Genomic DNA, 18,346 nt, shown 5'->3' on the forward strand with positions numbered 1-18,346 from the left:
CTGGTGTAAATGTTGTTGGCAATTATCCAATTAATTTAAATTTATTTGTGTGAATTTTTAGTCAGGTGTCAAACTGGAGTAAGAAAATCTTAATACATTCACTAAATGGAGGAGAATTTCTAATGGAGTGAAACATGTTTTTGAAATCTGACTTCAAACTTAGGAAATATTAGTCCTTATAGTATTTTAAAAAATATTATAAATGTCTAGAAAGAAAAGGAACCAAGTACTGTATTGTCATCTGGGTTCCTCAATACCTCTATAAATCTTAAAGCCCTCTCAGTGAGGCAAAGCACCTTCCTCTTCCAGCAACCCTACAGGGCTACACCCTAAACCCTCCAGGCTGTGCAAGGCTGAAGGCACAAGCAGAAAGCAGCCAGGGCTGTTTGCAGCACTTCCAACAGGCACAAGAAGAGGCACTCCCATGGATCCAGCAGGCAGCTCCCTTCCCTGGCACCATGCAGGGCTCCCCTGAACATGCACTTTTATTTAGTCATGCAAGAGGCAAAGGGTGAAGGTAAAGGAGGAGGAAGAGCAGAAAGAACATAAGAAAAACGAGGGAGAGATGAAATGTTGCCCCAGAAAAGACTGCTGATGCTGCACTGAGTGCTGTCACTGTGCTAATAGATGATTAAAAATGATGGGAAAAAAGTCTGGAGCACATGGCAGGGAGAAGGTGCTTTCTTTAATCTGTGAGGGCTCCAAGTGCTGTGCTCAAGGGCATGACAAAGCCTCTGCCAGGGTGCTGGGGTCTGCTCCTGGCAGAGACTCCCCCCTTGACAGAAACAATTCCTGAGGAGCAAAGCCTGGCAGAGCAAGCAGAGCTGTGATTGATGATCTGGGTGCATTACAGACCTTCAACAAAAGCCACAATGCCTAAATTTGACAGCTGGCAATGCCTGATGAGAGCCAATTAGTGGATATATATTCACTTAGCCAGAAGATTCTGCTGTCTCTAGTCCAACAGCTTCCTGAATAGGAAGTGTACAGAGTGATTTTGCTCAGTTCTGCCTGCTCACATGCCAGCTACACTGGCAGCACAGCTAAGAATATGCTATAAAAACTACATATTTTGGCACCTTTGTATATTAAAACCACTAATTGAAAAGCTGCAAGTGACCCTCCAGACACTGGTGGTACAAGAACCTGAAGAAAGGTGATTTTACTTTGACTCTACAGACCATGCAGTGGAGAGGTGAGACTGAGACTGCACTGATATGTAACAAGTCCACTGCAAGTGACCATAATTATTGAAATGCTTCACTAGTCCTTGAAAAATTTCTGGCAAAATACATTTATCTGTTCCTGCTTTAAATTGGTTAACCTGGCATTCAGAGAACACCAGAACTCAGAGTACCTTCTGCTCTGCCCAGTTCATAAAGAAACCTTTGGCACAGCACATTCAAATTCCTCTGTCCGTTCTTAACTTTGTTATCACAAAAATTTTCTGTCCCCACTTTTATATCTATTTGCACTCTTGCCAGTGCAATTACATGGGTACTGTGGTAAGGAGATCAATAAACACAGATGGATCCAAGTGCCCTCAATCTCATCACTCATTTAAAATATTCATTTTTCTTCCTCAGCTATAAAGAAGCCACCACCACCACACTCAGACAACTTACACAGATATTCTTAGACTTCCTAAGTTCCTTTCCAACAGTTTGGAAGAAAGTTTGGTTTGAGAGATGCCTCCCCTCAGGGAACTCCAGACTGCTGGAACCTTTCAGAGAACAACAGGGGTTCTGTCACAAACCAGCACCACATTCAGCAATTATCTGCAGTGATTGTATCCATGTCACCAGAAGAAGAAACTCCCTTGCTAGCAGTAATCACTCTCACCAGACATGGTTTCAAACCAGGGCAGCTAAGGTGAAGCAAAGACTGACTGCACACCCTCCCAATCTGTATTATTTCATTGGGCAGGGTGGTAACTGAGGCTGCCAGAAGTGTGGTCATGCTGATACAGCTCCACAGCAGCAAGAGGAAAACATTGGCCTGTCAGTCTCCTTTGACCTGTTTTACATTCTCTTGTTATAAACATAAATTACTCCAGCCAGTGGAACTCCAGCTTGGAAAAGTTCACAGCAGAGGAGTGTCAGGTGTCAGTGTGCAGGGTTTCCAGGGAAACAAGTAACAGAGGAAAAATATGATTTCTGGTGTGAGAAGCTACTCTGGAATCTACAGTTCCTCATGATCCCATGAACCACATTTACTTGGGAAACCAGTCTGTGCAGTAACTTGGCCTCCTGAAGAAAACCAGTCAAAATCTTACAGGGAAGAGGCACAAAGCAGCACAGAAGAAACGGCTTTGGTACTTGCTTGTTTAGATTAAATGAACATTTAATATTGCATAAATACCATTATTACCAGTCAATTATCAGCTATTTGACCATTGCCAAATAATTCCTCTCCTTTTGTGGGAATGTTAAATAAAAGCCCCTCAAATTCATGCCGGCCCACAGAGGAAGGCACAATCTTGAACGAGGATTTAGAAGCAGAAGGAAACAACAGATATTAAAGATTCCTCTGAATGGCAAGGCTGACTACAAAACCCACACTTACAAATAGCATGGGGCTCCTCATCTCCCTTTATTAAAATAGAAATACTCTGTTTGAGTGAACAGCAAGAGTGTCTATGGTAAGAACAACAAGGAGTAAATATTTTTTTTCTATTCCCTTCAGAGAAAAAAAGTAGCAATCACCTTAAATTGCAGTAAGGGATATTACATATAATATTAAACACAGATAAGGTATAAAAAAGACTTCCCAGGACTGAAGGTCTCCTCCACTTAAAGTCTTTAGGACCAGATTTCAGGTGTAACTGGATGAATCAACTCAGTTGCAGAGAGCTCTCTCCTGATCACATATTATTAATTATTTTTCCTTAACAGTTTGCATGACAAAAGAAAATGTATATTTATGAAATACATGGAGAAAGCTTAAGCTCTCAGGGTGATTCTCTGAGCATGCTGAAGTATAGAATGAAAACTCAACATGTTCTTAAAAGACTGAGGAGCTGATCTGAAAATAACTTTGATTTAGGCATAATAAAGTATAAGTAATAAAAGTATAAGCATAATAAAAGCAATAAGTATAAGCATAATAAAAGTAATAAGTATAAGCATAATGAAATATAAGTAATATTAATCTAACCTGAAGTCATACAATTTCAAAGGGAAATGTAGAGATCCTGTCATCAGTAACACTGAGTCAAGCTAACTTCTGCTATAATAATAATAATAATTAAGAAACATTATATAATAATTCAAATGAATATAGCTATTTACAAACAATTAATCTGAATAATACTCCAAGCTGTCAGAAAACACTAATATTGTTCAGAGTCTCCTAAAAATTTTAACACTTATTACTTCACATTTATGGCATGGCAGTGACATGCTGGTCAAGTCTGGCACCCACTCTGCTGCACACTGTACAATCTTTGCTACAAACAGCTCCTAGCAGAAAATCCCAGCTGTTTAAGACTCAAAGCCCACAGACAGGAAAACCTCAGCCCCTTCACATATGCCTTCCCTTTACCACTGAAACTGTGGAGTGGTGCTTTGCTCTGTTACAATAAATAGAAGCTGATATTAAAACTTAGCTCGACGAGGAAAGGGATAAATGGCAAGCAGGCTCTTTCCCAACAGCTGAGCAGTGTCTATGCTCCACCAAGCAGGCCACAGCTCCCTGGGTCCCTGTCAGCCCGGTGTGACACCCAGCAGGGCCCTCTCCACACCACATCTGGATCTGGTTACACAACTGCAGCTCTTGCATCAGCCCAGCCCCTCCAGAGCAGCCTCCCAGCCCCTGCCTCAGCTGCCCACAGGACACAGTGCCCTGGGAGGAATAAATTGGGACCACATTAGCTGTGACCCTCGCCCTGCAATGGCCCTGCCTGTCTGATGACAGAGGAAATCCCTCATCCAAGCTGACAAGCAATATGAAACAGGCAGCTGCATTTACTGGAGAGCCTGGTCAATGCTGAGCGCCTGATTAGGAAATGGGCTCTGTATTGAGGCACATTCCTGCAATTCAGAGCCTAGAAACTCTAAATTAAAACAACATTGATGCCATATCCTCTTTCCAAAATGCTTCTCTTCATCCTAACTTTAATGCACATACTTAGATAAATTAAAGAAGTAAAATGTCTTTGGCAGGACTCCTTCCCTCTCTTGTGCAGCAGCACCATTCCTGTGTGAGTGATCAGTGTTGGGAAAGGACAGAGCACAAGGAAAGACAGCAGAGCCCTCCAGATGCTGGATTCCCTTCCCTTGATGAACCTTTGTGTCCTCACTGATACTTTTAAATAAATAAAAATCACAGGCATTTGTTGGAACAAGTTTTTGTTTTGTGAGTGTTGTACGTCAACACTTAACAGCAAGTCAGCCAATGGTAACCAGCACAAGAAAAGTCACGATCCAAATCCCATCCTACACCCTTGGATCCACTCACACTCACTAGTGCAGCATGGTCAGGACACTGCTGCTCTTCCCAGCCTGCAGAGAGGTTCAGCCATGCTGGCACACAGCATGCACAGCTCTTCCCACAAACAGCCCTTCCCACATTGCTCAGCATTTCTGTGAGCATCCCACGCACGTGGAAATGGGAATCTTTTATTCAGCTCTGTCTGACCACCAACTGAAAGAGCTGCTTTCCCACCACAAAGCCTAAGCATTTCCTAAGAATGGCATGGACTGAAATACCAAATACTTATCAGGGAGCTCAACAGCTCTCAAACACGAATGACTGAGGTCAGGATCCCAGCTCTGAATCTGAAGGGTTGAATAAACTTTTTGGGTTTTTTGCTTTTCAAAGTCTTCCAGAATATCTTGATTTGTGGCATCACTTGCCTTCCTTGAACAGCTGTGTTCAACACATCTGCAAGCCTGAAAGATTTTTTCACTTACAGTTTTTACTGTGAATTTAAGAATTACAGCTGAACTTTTAGGAAGTTCCTGAAAGGTGACATGGTTCTGTGGAGCTGGCAAACACAGATGGACCCTTGTTCTGCAGAAAAGGGTCCATGTGGAGAAGGCTTAAACTGAGGAAGCAGCTTAGTTGTTTTGTTGGAAAATATGAGGCTGGTGACCTGGAACAACTGAAGAGGAGTGCAAGGGCCAAGTACACAGAATATTTGCAAAGCATGTGGAAAAATGAGATTTCCCTTGACTACATCAGTAATGAAGATCTTGTAAAATCTCACAGCCATCTCTCCTGACCCATCTCCTATTTCTGGAGCTGTCAAAGTTGGTGTGATTTGAATTTATTCAGAAAGAGTACATACCAAAACTACTGGCACTGAAAAAAAAAATGGAATTTTAGATTCTCTGCAACTCATAGAGGTGGTGAGTAATACTCTCCTATAATAAGCAATGAGGAGTTTTTCTATCAATGTGTTGAAAGCTGCACACAAAAAAAACGAATATAAGATGACACATCCTTAAAACACAGGATAGAATTTAGGGAGGATGTGTCAAATCCCTGTATGGTTGCATAAATATTTCTCAGGTATATTTTAAATATAGTTTAGATCGTTTATATGTAAACATTCATTCTGCCTTGGGGATTGTGGATGTACTGGAGAATACCTGTGATTTTTTACTTATACTACACATAAAACTTTTATTTATACTACCCACAGCGCAGATGTGTTGAGGAGATTACTTTCTGCTTTCTTCATAATTTTTAAGATTAAAATCTTAAATAACCTTAAACAGTGACAAGTCTTTGTAGCTGACTGCAGTTTTGGAACCAGAATCTTTCTGGCATTTCCACAGTCCAACGAATTGTTGAAAAAGAACTATTGCTCCAAAATCAAATTATAATTGGTCTCACTACATACCATGAACAATTTCAAATTAATCTCCTTTTTAATTTTCATTTATTTGGGAAAGTATCCCACAAATACACAGAAAAAGCATTGTAGAACTGGTATCCTTAAGGGAAATGGCCATGTCTTTTTAGGAAAAGTTTATGATACTGTAAGATTTACCAGCACTGAAAGATAACAGGAACTACAATGTTTTAAAAATTGTTTACCTGAAATCTCAGTCATTAGAGACAGGGCCAATGTTAATATGTTAATTAAGTATACACAGATTTTCAGCAGAAAAAAACTCACCACAAAATACTACAGGTTATTCCAGCTCCTCACAAAAGATAACCAGAAGGAAACTGGGAAGGGCAAGGGGCATGAAAGCACCTGAATTTAAGCTTAGGACAAGAACTAAGAAGTGGTGTTAATTTCTCTTGGAATGAGTGATACCCTAAATTACAGCTGCTGCATCAACATTTACAGGAACAAAACAAGTACTTGTCAATGCTGTGACCACTTCTGATTCCTGTTTTAGCAGATGACCTTGCTGGCCAGTGACAGCAATTACAACTGTTGCTCAAAAGTAAATAATACAAGACTGCAATTTATACTTCTTGCTCATTCTGAAGCTGGTACATAAAATTCCCAAAAGTACTGTTCTTAAATGAAGCTATAAATAATTATCTTGAACAACATGGCAAATAACCTACTTGTGTTTGCTAAGGAAGAAGCACAGAAATCCCTTATCACAATGCTGACCTGGTTTTGTCTTACATTCTCTGACAGCAACAGAAATCATCTGGTTGACAGATGAAATGTTGCACATAAAACTTTATGAAGATGGAAATGGTGGCACTGAAGAAGTTGATACTGGATTGGCAGCAGCATATGTGCTATTGAGAGGAATGTGGCAAGGGAATAACTCAGGAAAACCTACCAGAAGTGCTGAAGTGAAAAATCTACACAGATTTTTTCAGATCCTAAATCTCTTATTGCCAGGGATGCCTTTTGCTTCCTCTGTGTTTTACTGGCAATGTACTTTTCACATTGCATTCAGTACTGGAGCATAAATACTTTAACAGAAACACACTTTTTCTAATTGTTATGCCAACACAGAAAGATCGCAGAAATGGTGAGAGGCCAGAAATAGGAAAGGACCAATCTCTTCATAAGCACAGGACCTCCCAGAGTCTGTTCTAGAAGCTAACACACGCAATCAGAAATCACAGGAGAGACTGTGCGGTGTAACATCCATGTTTGAGATCTACAGCCTATTCTTCCAAACAGGGTTATTCCCCAAAAAGGCAAATACAAACCCCCAAGAGAAATATCACTACTTTTCCCTGAATTTGTGACTATTTGTGCCTGTAGAGGATAATAACCAATGTCCTCTTCATTCACAACTTCCTATACATCCTATCACACATTTACTACTCAGGAAGTGACACAAAGAAACTCCCCTCAATGCTGAGTTCAGAAGCTAGTTTGAAATTGTTATTTATGCACTTTCCATCCTAACATATGACGGGATTATACATTATTAGTTCCATAAATCAAGATAATAATCCCACACCAGATTATTAAGTGAATTTTCCCTAGCCCTCCTGTACCCACCTGCTGCTTGAGCTGCTGCACAAGACGGTCCTTCTCCCGTTTCAGTGCAGCCACTTCATCCTGAGTCTTCTTCTTAGAGGATGAAAGCTCTAGCAGAGCTATATTGGCATCTTTTTCACTAATGGCAGCAAGAAGGGCTTCTTGTCTGAAAAAAACCCAAATGAATTACATTATTATCCAGCAAAACTTAGAGGACTCCTCTACAAAGATTTGCATACCATAAATGCTGTACCAGTGTGCAACTCTGAAAAGCAGTAATAAATATTTTTGTCTGGGCTACATGTCTGTTGGTGGAACAGAAGTCAAGACACACAAACCTCCCTATAAACAACTGTGCTGATCCCAAACTGCAGCTTACAGGGTAAGAAAAATACATTATATTCTTCTTCTACACTCACCTTCTCAGTTTTTAATAACTACCATTTATTATTACTTTGGTTGAACATTTTCCCATACTCCTTCCCTGTAGCAGAAAACTCTTACAAATAGAATTCAGCAACATTTTTAATACTGGGAAGAAAGGAGAGAAAGATAATCACCCTAACAATTAAACAGAGTTCTCAAAGGAAGCAAAAGGATTGATTATGTTAGGGAAAGCAACCTTTTCTGTCCTTCCACCTTAATTCTCATCTTTAGCTGGTGATACGCAACAGGATTTCAAAGAAAATCTTGGACTTCTTGCCCAGTAGTGTTGGCTTGTCTCACCTCTCATCACCTTGCAAAGAAGGCCTAAAATGAGGACTTGAACGTGTGGTGGTGTGAAAGAAGGCATCATGCAGGAGTGATGATGAAAGACCAACAGAATACAACACATTTCTTATCTACATTTCATCTAAAAGTAAAGTTGCAAATGCACTTCAAGTTTTGCTGCAGCACTCAATATCAAGAAGTTTATTATCAGAATCCCAATTTAAGCCACTGTCTCAAAAATGTGGAAAAACCCCATGTATTTTAAGAGGAGAAGGTGTATTGCAACAGACAAAATTGTTCACCATCTGACAGGACAGTGGACTACACAATGGACTTTCTGTAGGTGGAATTTCTCTCTGGGTTTACACAGGTGTTTCTTGTACAGTCCAAAAGAGTTAGCTTGCTTTAAATGAAATACCAGCATATCAAAAAATCTCACAGATCCAGTGTAGAGAGTACTTGGGTTCTGCCTAGATCATATCTAGAAAAACATTATTGCTTCCCTTTCAAAATGTAATATCATAAAGTAAAGCAAATTTTTAAAGATACATTAGGATAATCATAAAGTATTCTAAATACATTTGTGCTATGAAGAAATACAAATATTCTGGTGACTTAATGGAGGCAGAGTATAGGAAAGGAAAAGGTGCACATCAGATTCCCAGATGCAGTGTCAATATTGTAGGTGTGGGAACAATGGATAATGGGCATGTTATTATTGCCATTTTCTTTCTGCTGCTTTTGCTTTATGGAAAAATATCCAGTTTTGGACGTCTGCCTGAAACATGAAAAATACCAATAGGGTGAAGTGACAGAACATGATCCATGACCTCTGCTTTTTTCCAGCTATCCGTATCCTGGGAAAGACAGGCTGGCTTGGAGCTCTGGTCATTTTCACTTTCTTTAGAGTAATCTGTTTTGATTATAAAGAAACACTTATTCTTTTAATAGTAAGCCCACAATCCTCGCTGATGATTCAGGACCAGAGCCAAGAATATCTCCGTAACTCTATCTGTGGAGCCATTACTCTGGTATGGAAATTGGAGGTGCCTCAAATAGCATGTAAGCCATACACCTTCTGCAATCAAATCCTTTCTGCCCATCTCTGCTTCTTAACTGAAAACCCCAAGGCCAGGAAAATGAGATATGGATAGCAGTACATTTTTTTGTTTTGTTTTTTTTTCCTGAAAAATCTTTGCTATCACGTGTCACTGTCATATTTTCTGAAAAATCCCTTTGCCAGGATTTCTTCTCCTAGGTAGCTGAGAAACCTCAGAGAAAAATAAAAACAACAATTATCTCATTTTGCTTCTCCTGTGTTTTGCTGCTTTGGAATGTAGTTTGGACATTGTTTATCCAACAGGTGGTTGTTTGATTGGTTTAATGTGAATTGTTTTATCTTAATAACCAATCACCATCCAGCTGTGTTGGGACTCTAGAAGCAGTCATGAGTTTTTTATTAACATCTTTCTAAGCCTTCTGTAAATATCCTTTCTCTATTCTGCAGTATAGTTTTAGTATAGCATTCTTTAATAGAATATATATTATATTTAATAAAATATATATTATAATGTATTTTAATATATTATAACATATTCTACATTATATTATAATACATATTATATAATATATATAGTATATTATTTAATATAATTATTATATATTATATAATATCCAAAATAATAAATTAGCCTTCTAAGAACATAGAGTCAGATTCATAATTTCCTTCCTGCCATGGGGGACCCTGAAAAATACCACAACCATGTCTTAGAAAAGAATTTCCTACTGGCCAAAACTTCAGTGCTGTGCTGTGAGATGAGGGTGTTGGTCAAGACGTGCAGTGAAAGCCATTGTGGCTTTCTGACTGTTTTCTGGAATTGAAACAAAGTGAAGTTTGCACAAAAGTAAGAAAAATACCCTGTGATAAGTGCATTGTAGCTGCAGTTTTTACTTTAGCAAGGCAAACAGAAACTGCTCCATGTGGGAGAAGTGCAGGTGTCACTGTCAGCTCTGCTGGAAGGGACATGTCCGTAGTGCCAAGTCATTGCTCTCAGTGAACTTGCAACTGCCAGATGATTCCAAGACAATAAAAAGGGCATACTACCAAGCAAAAGACAAGGTTTCTGATTGAAGAGCACTACAAAAGTGGCTTATTTCCCTTCCTGAGAGCTTTATCCCCAGGGAGGCCAGAGGAACTTGCTGTGAGATGGGGGATGTGGCAAGAAGAAGAAAATGAGCTGCTCTGTGCGTGGTGTGGCAGTACATGAACAAACCTATCCATCAGGAGTGCTGCAGTCAGTCCTGGAGGCTCAGGCACTGCCACAGGCTTGGCTTCTTCAGCAAAATGCTTCTCCTCACAACACTGGAGGTCCTGAAAAATTCTCACAAGCAGGCAAAACATGCTGCATGACACAAGGATGGTGATCTTTTCAAATGCTGGCTAGGGCCAGAGTCACTGAGCAGACACAGGTCACTTAAGTTAATTCAGGTATTTCAGATGCTGGTACTGGTGTAACTGTGCCAACATCAACTCAGCAGGGGCAAACTGCCCATTTATCTCTGCACTGCAGCTAGGGTCTGCAGCCTGAACTGAGCTGAACAAACCTCACAAGAGTGATCAGACTCTGTGACAGACTGAACACTACCAAAGGAAACCTGAAATGGCAATGGCAACAGTGTAGAAAAATCTACTGAAAACAGGTTCAAGATTTACTCCAAATTGGACAAAAAGAAGATTAATCTTTTCCTTCTATTTGCACTGAAGCCTTTCACTGAATGTAGATCATCATCACTACAGACTGGAGTGGTATCAAGAACAGTAGGTTTAATTCTTAATGGCAGATATAATCTCAAGATCAATATCATTATTTGCTCTGTTTGCAGTCTTCAAGAAATAATGCAAAGAAAGATGCCTTTTTAAAATAGATGACCACAGAATAGTTACAGGCCAGTAGAGCAGAGAGATTTGACAACAAACACAAAGAACAGTGTGCAAATGCATGTCTCCTTCAACTCTTGAATAGAAATGTCTGATTTGAGGAAGATAACTGGGCAACAGTTAACTATTACACTGCTACTAATTACAAATATTAATAGAATCAAGCTGTCTTCAAATGGGTTTCTATGGCACTTGGTTTCAGAAGACTACATAATTCCATCACAGCCCTTTCCCAATAAAGGAGAAGAATCCTTTTGGTAAAGCACAAGAGGAGGTGAACTTTAAAAAGCAGTTTTGTACTTTGCAGTACTGTTCCCAGGGTCACTGGAATATTTATCAGTTGTATAATTAGAAAGAATAACAGGCTGCAAACAGTGCTGAATTAATGATGCTTCAAAATATGAAAACTATACATATTCATTAAAAGAATATGCTTACATATGTCAGGGAGAACACTTATTCCATATAGATGTTATAAATATATTCTATAAAATTTTACTCAAATTATGAAATTTCTTCCTATCTGGAGTATTTCTGAACATGTGTATGAGATAATATGAAAGCAATACTGATATCAGCAGCAGCTTTGATTTTAATGTCATGGAAGAACTGGGATTATTCCATCAGCTCTATTTGTATTATAGGATTAAATCTCTCTTCCTTCTGACTGGCATTAAACTAAAGCATTTAAAAGAGTGACACAAATTTGAGGAGCTCAGGTAGCCACAAGCTCATAGCACTCCAGTCAGTTACTTCAACAGAGACTGTTGCACTTCCATGAACAAGGATTGAGCTGCCAGCATTTTCATCCTTGCATATTAAGATGAACTGGAATTATGGCTGTTGTGCCTTTAGTGCACAAGCAAAGATTCCCCTGTTCCATGAGCTGTTTACTCATGGTAAGGGCATCACAAACCAAAGAATGACAGAGGTGCAACTTGTACAAAAACTGTTTTGGTTGTCTGATTTTTGTCCACTGCATTTACTCCAAGCCTACAGAAAATTCTGCTTTTAGTGCTTTCCTATGAGAGACATTTGTAAGACTTACCCTGCTGAATCACCATCACAATAAGAACTGTATTATTTGCATATGAATTAAAAACCCTCCCAAGATGTGACAACAACAGAGAGAACTCAAGGCAGAGAGATTCAGATAGAGCACTGCAGTGTTATGAGAGCTAGACAGACAGGCAGCAGCATAGAGCATAAAAGCATTGGGATATGGCCTTCAGTAATTTCATGAGTTTAGCAGAATGGCAGGGTTTGGGTGGGTCACGCTCAATAAACTCTTAAAAAGTAACTAGGAGTACAACACACCAAACTGCAAACTCAATGGGCCAGAAGCCCTGGCTCCATCATCCTCTCCATCATAAACTGTCTACCACTGCAGCAGTACTTCTGAACTCCACATTCTTCCCCTTTTTTTTTGGTTTTGCTGGTTATAGAACATCTTCAGAAAATTACAAAACTCTGACTTCCAGTACCGCACAGGGAACGGACAGTCATTGCAGAGCTCTGGGTATCAAGATTTGGTTCTTAAAAATAACTTTGAAAAAGGCAATTATACCAGTGAATGACATTTCATGATGCTAACAGATGAATAACTCAAATATGCAAGCTGCCAAATTCTGCACTGGCTGTAATTTCTGCAGCATTTAAGATGCAGCTCAAAGTATCCCAAAGTGAGCAAACTTTTGTCCAAAAGAAACAGTAGCTACCTCTTACTGCAAGAGAGTGGGAAAAAATTTAACTTGGCAATAGGTACTACCTGCTTTTTTTAATTACAGCTGGGAATAATCAAACTTCAGGCTGCAAATTAATTTCCAAAGCACAGCCTTAAATCTTCAGTCAAAAGGGATAATACTACACTCCTTCCATTCCAGTCCTTGTTTCCTGAATCAGCACATCACCTTTGCCTGGCCTGGCTGGCACATCAGCAGCATTTCTAATCTCTGGTCTATGCTCTTACAGCTACAAAGAATTTGAGAATTCAAGCAAACCAAATGAGATGAAAACAAGAGTTTTTTGTCATGAGCAAATTGGAGCTTTCTGCATGACCACCTTTCCACTGGTCTCTTCAATGTCATTGCATACATGTGACCACAACTGGAAAACAAGATGAAAATACAAAATAAAAATCTTGGTGAATACAGTTGTGTGGTCACAAAAGTGATGTCCCTTTAATTTTCCATTATAAGAATGGTGTGACAATAATCAATGTGAATTCCATGACACAGGAAGCATTACCACTTGTACTGTCCTCGTTTAAAAAAAAAAAGACACTGATAATATATTTAGACTCTCCTACACATATCTTCTCTAACATCCCAATTGTCCAGAATCACAGAACTCCTTACTAGAATTGATAAGAAGTGCTTTTAAAAGAAGTCCTTTCCCTCAACATGTTTGATAAAGTCACAAGAAGTCCTATACATATTTTATATTACCTTTTCCATCAATGTTTTAGCCTTTCTTGTACTTAAGCTCCTTTCTTGTACTTAAGCTTTCCATCTTAATTTTATCACTTTGGCACCAGAGGTAAAAATTTGCAATTGCTAGTCCTGCTCATGTCTCAGCTCTGAGCACTCAGAACTGCAGCTCAGCCTTAGACTGTCTGCCAGCATATCTAGAGAAAAATCTAACACTTTCACAGAGAAGCTTCAAACCCACTCCTAATTTCCTGAACTATTTTTATTGATGAATAGCTCAGTGAAAAGCTGGCTGCTGCATGTCCCAGCTGCTAAACTGAGAGCCCGTCAGCCTTCCCTGGGTGCCTGTGAAGAGTGGAAGTTCCCCAAGATGGCACACTGCAGAAGGAACTTTCAACCCTGTCACCTGATGGTATGGGAGATTTGTCCCCTGTGAAAGGTAGAATTTTTTTGAAAATAACCTTCCTTGCTTTAGCAGCCTTCAGTGCAGAATGTGGATGAGAGACAGCAGTACTCACAAGGCTCTTGAGCTCCCCAGATTTGGCTTTTCTGAGAAGGAACTCCTGAAATTGGCGTTCTTTCTTCATCCGCAGTTTAACAGCAGTGCAGACAGAGCACAAACTCAAGGCATATTTTTCATCCAGGCAACAGAGGCCACCAGAATACATCCACCAGCTTTTGAAAACTGACCTTATAAGAAAGGCAGCTCCAATTTGTTTTCCTGGGACATGGTCAAGTTCAGGTTGAGCTCTAGCTTAGCATGTGGTTTCACAATCGGCTTAAGCTGACCCAAGACAGGCTCTTGTGGCAAGAGATGGTTCTGCCCTCCCATTTCCAGGTTCCTGCCCCTCCACTGGCTGTGTATCCCTGCAGCTTGAGGAGCCTTTAGTTAAACCCTGGATAAACATGAGGAACCCAGATCTGACCGCAGGTTCCTCATCCCTGCAGGAACTGCCCAGCTGCAGCTCCTCCTGACACTGTGACAGTGTCAAACCCTCTGCTGCCACAGCCAGCACTGCTAAAACATCAGAATGGAAATGAATCATGGAATTCATACTGATTATAACATATCAAACAACCACAATTACTACAGTGAAAACAATTGTCTCGATGTCTTTGTGAATCTGGCCCGGGTTGAAAGACGGTAGAAAGAAATTTCAGCTTTATCAAATTTTGACAGCAATACTGCAATCTTACCGTGGCTTCTGATCACAGAAGTAAAAAACTCTAGTCATGATTTAGTTATTTCATTTAGTGAAATATTCATTATTTATTTAATTTCATTTCATTTTAGTGAAAAACTCTCATGATTTATAATACAGTTGTTTTAAGGAAATTATCCAGTCTCAAATCAAACAGAGCATCTACCTCCTTGCTAAATGACTACCATGTCATTTCTGGTGAGTATAATTTATCTCACTTCTGCATCTGTCTCATTTCCAAGGCTGACATTCTGACAGGTGATCATACCTGCCTTCCTCTATATTTTATCAGCTCACTGGAAAACAAGGAAAAGGTATTAACTTAGTTTTGGAACCATATTCATACTACAGCTATTCTCAGTGCATTGTGGTTCCACTTTTTTTCTTGGTCCTTTTGTAGGAGTGGCTAAAGAATATTTATTACTTATTTTTATTTCTTTTGGGAAGTCTCATTCAGCATGACTTTCCACAATTCTCACTTTATTCCTACAATTTCTGCTTTCCCTAAATGTCTCTTTCTCTTGACCAATTTAAGGCTGCTGCCAATTCTCTTTTTGGACACAGATACACAGCTTTGTAACTTTCTTAAACTTTTCTCCTTTTCTTTGGGATGCAAAGACCTTATAGTTTTGGACTTTTGATTTAAATAAATGTTCTGCTTCCTCTACATGAACCTCCTCTGTGTTCTTCTGACCAATTCACTTGCTATCTAGTAGTTTCTATTTTTCAGTCTATTAATTTGAAATTGAGTACTTCACTTTTCTACAATAGTTTTTTTTTCTTTGAATATAGGTTTCATCAATTTGTGATCACTACAGCTGAAATCAGTTTTAGTGATGATTTCTTCTCTAGTGTCATCACTACTTATTACAATCCTCACAGTCTCACACCATTATACCTTAGTGATCTAGTCATTATTTATTAAGTTAACAAGCCTGGCAGTTTCTCTGATTTGTATCCAAATAGATACATCTGACACACTTCTCCATTATTACTTACATTTAGCACAACACTATACCTAAACTCCATAGCAGGATACCATCCACTCTATGTGTAACTTTTATGATCCTTACATTATTTTGACTCAAAGTACTGCTATAACTTATATTCTTTTTTATTTCCTCAAAACCTCCATTGTAATTAATACACAACACCATTACTTTCATTTTTAGCTTTCCTGAACAACTTGTACTCACATTTCAGCCCTGAATATTAGTCTATTTTTCACTAATTGCTGTTATCCCTGTGACATCCAGTTTCATGGATGTGTACCAGATGTGTAGAGCTATTTTTTGTTGTTCTTTTGCAAACATCTAAATATTCTTCCACATGTAACATTTCAACAAATTTTCCTGTCAGAGCTATGGATTGCTTTCATTATTTATTGCCTGAGTACCAACCTGGATGTGCCTTGCCTAACTTCCTACTCCTTCTTCTCTGAGGGTTCTTTTGAACATTTGTTCAAGCTTCTCTTCTAGAACCACTCTGTCTGGTTTCTAACAAGAAATATTTTCTTCAAGGTCAGACCTTTTATATTAATTCTGCAAATGATGTATTTGGGCTTTGGTGGTAGTAACAACAGCAGCACTGATGCTGATCTCTGTTCCCTCCTAACCCTAACTATACCTGTATTTCAGTCTTTTCTGGTTGCTGCTGCTGCCCAGGAGAGGGACTAAAAAAGGAGCACAAGAAATGCCAAGTGTCTGGATAAGGACAGGAATGGCAGCATCAGGGGAAAAAGAGGCTGGAAGCAGTTTCATTAAACACTGAGGCATCACTTTGCCTCCTGCTCCTGGTAGCTCCAATGGCTGCTGCTTAAGTAGTGCCAAAAAAAAGTGTTTCTAAGCAAGCAGGAGTTGTTGAAAGGGTCGAGGACAGAAATGAAGCAGGTGTCAGGGGCTATGGATAAAATTTGGATATATTTAGTTCTGTAATTGCAGCAGAAGGGGCCTGAGAGGTTTCATTTAATTTCCTTTTTCAGATCCGGGTCTGAAAGCAGGTGTAGCTACTTGCAGTCCCTGAGTGCAGATTTGTTTGAATGGGCACTGCAGCATTTTCTGATGAGTTTTGAGGATAACTTCCCAGATGCTTGAAGCAACTGGCATTCTACAGTAACTAGGGAGCATCCTACCACCTTCCCTTCTGTTTTTACCTCTATCCAGTGCCTGTTCTCCACGAGATGAAACCAGAGCTGCATGCAGTAAAAAGTTTAGGAGACTGAGCATGTGTACTCTGCTCCAGAACAAGCACTGTTAAGCCTGACCTAAACCATGCAAACAGACCTCTGACAATCCTTTATCAGATCCCTGCTAAGCACAGTAATGATACTCTCCAACTCAAAGCCTTTTTTCATGTACAGATCTAAAGAGTTTTATTGAAATAAAGTGAAGCTCAGCCATCTCAAAGTAAGCTGTTACTGTGTGTTTTGTAATGAGACACAAATATGTGAACCTCAAGCAACACACACAAAGTGAGAGAGCAAGTAATTCATATGTGAGGACATTGGAAAAACCTCAATTTATCACGTTCTAGCAACCAACACCTTTTCAAGTGAACAAATCTGAAGCTGTGTTCATGCTGTAGTTTGAACAAAAATCCCTCCTAAAGTCCTTTATTGAAGAAACACAATCACAGATAAATTTACAAATGTACCTCTTAGCATCTTAGAAAAAGTAATAAACCTGCAAATTTCAAGACTATGAAACAGAGAAAAGCAGAATTAAACCAGATTGCATCACACAAGAAATTGGTTCTCATGAAAACCTGCCTATACTATAGATAAATGAAAGTTCCCCTATCTTCTTCTAAGAAACATCTAGTTTATTTTGGTAAAACTGGTTGTACAATTTAATTGGTTGTAAAATTTTTAGGAATTATCATTTGGTATCTACTTAGTTAACATATGTGGCAAGGTTAATTTCTTCCAAGAAAAATCTTGCTGAATTTGAAAATGTGTCTATTTTATCTACTTTATTAAAGAAAAAGAAAGTAAATAAAAAAAATAAAGGAACAGAAAATAACTGCAAGGCAGGGTGAACATGTGTGACATGGACAACTTTTAATCCTGAAACCATCCTTAAGAAATAGGTATTTTGGACATCAATAAAAATTCTGAGCATTTTCTGAAGAGTACAGATTATTCCTGTAATGAATTTACAAGAAAATATGAGGATGCTTCATGTAAAAGAAGTATTTCCAAAACTAAAAGACCAGCACCAAAGGAAAGTGCTAGATTTTAAAACTAACAACTGCTAAATGCAAAACATGTAAACAAACAGTGTCATTTGTAATAGAAACATAGCTTAGTGGAGCTGAGAGTCAGGAGCTACTCTTCACTGCTGTCATTTGTGATTTGACCAAAAGCACATCATTTAACTACCTCTGTAAATGCAAATGCTGCTATTTACTAAAGAGCACATGTGGTCCATCTGTAAAACAGTGACATTCTCAGCTGAAAACAGTCAGGTCTCTTTCTTTTTGTTGCTTATTGCTAACTGAAAGGAAAAAGGGGATTACCAAAAACTTGCACACTTATTTCTGCTAGGAGCACCATGACTGCACTGAGATTTTTCATCTTTTCACACGAGAAACTACCAGGCCACAGAACTACGAAGGAAACACCTGAGCAGCGAGAGGATTCCCCAGCAGACAC

The 18,346-nt window shown here is 39.1% G+C and overlaps 1 protein-coding gene across 10 annotated transcripts in view; it reads right to left on the minus strand.

The window, feature by feature from the left end:
- ERC1 (ELKS/RAB6-interacting/CAST family member 1) overlaps nt 1-18,346 on the minus strand; it is a 271,131-nt gene that overhangs the window by 48,674 nt on the left and 204,111 nt on the right. For all 10 annotated transcript variants that reach the window (XM_063153879.1, XM_063153874.1, XM_063153880.1 and 7 more), the window contains one exon: nt 7,436-7,580. In XM_063153879.1, coding sequence (XP_063009949.1) covers nt 7,436-7,580 — 145 coding nt within the window. The remainder of the gene's footprint in view (nt 1-7,435; nt 7,581-18,346) is intronic.

Source organism: Melospiza melodia, chromosome 4 (genome assembly GCF_035770615.1).
Source record: "Melospiza melodia melodia isolate bMelMel2 chromosome 4, bMelMel2.pri, whole genome shotgun sequence".
Classification (NCBI taxonomy): domain Eukaryota; kingdom Metazoa; phylum Chordata; class Aves; order Passeriformes; family Passerellidae; genus Melospiza; species Melospiza melodia.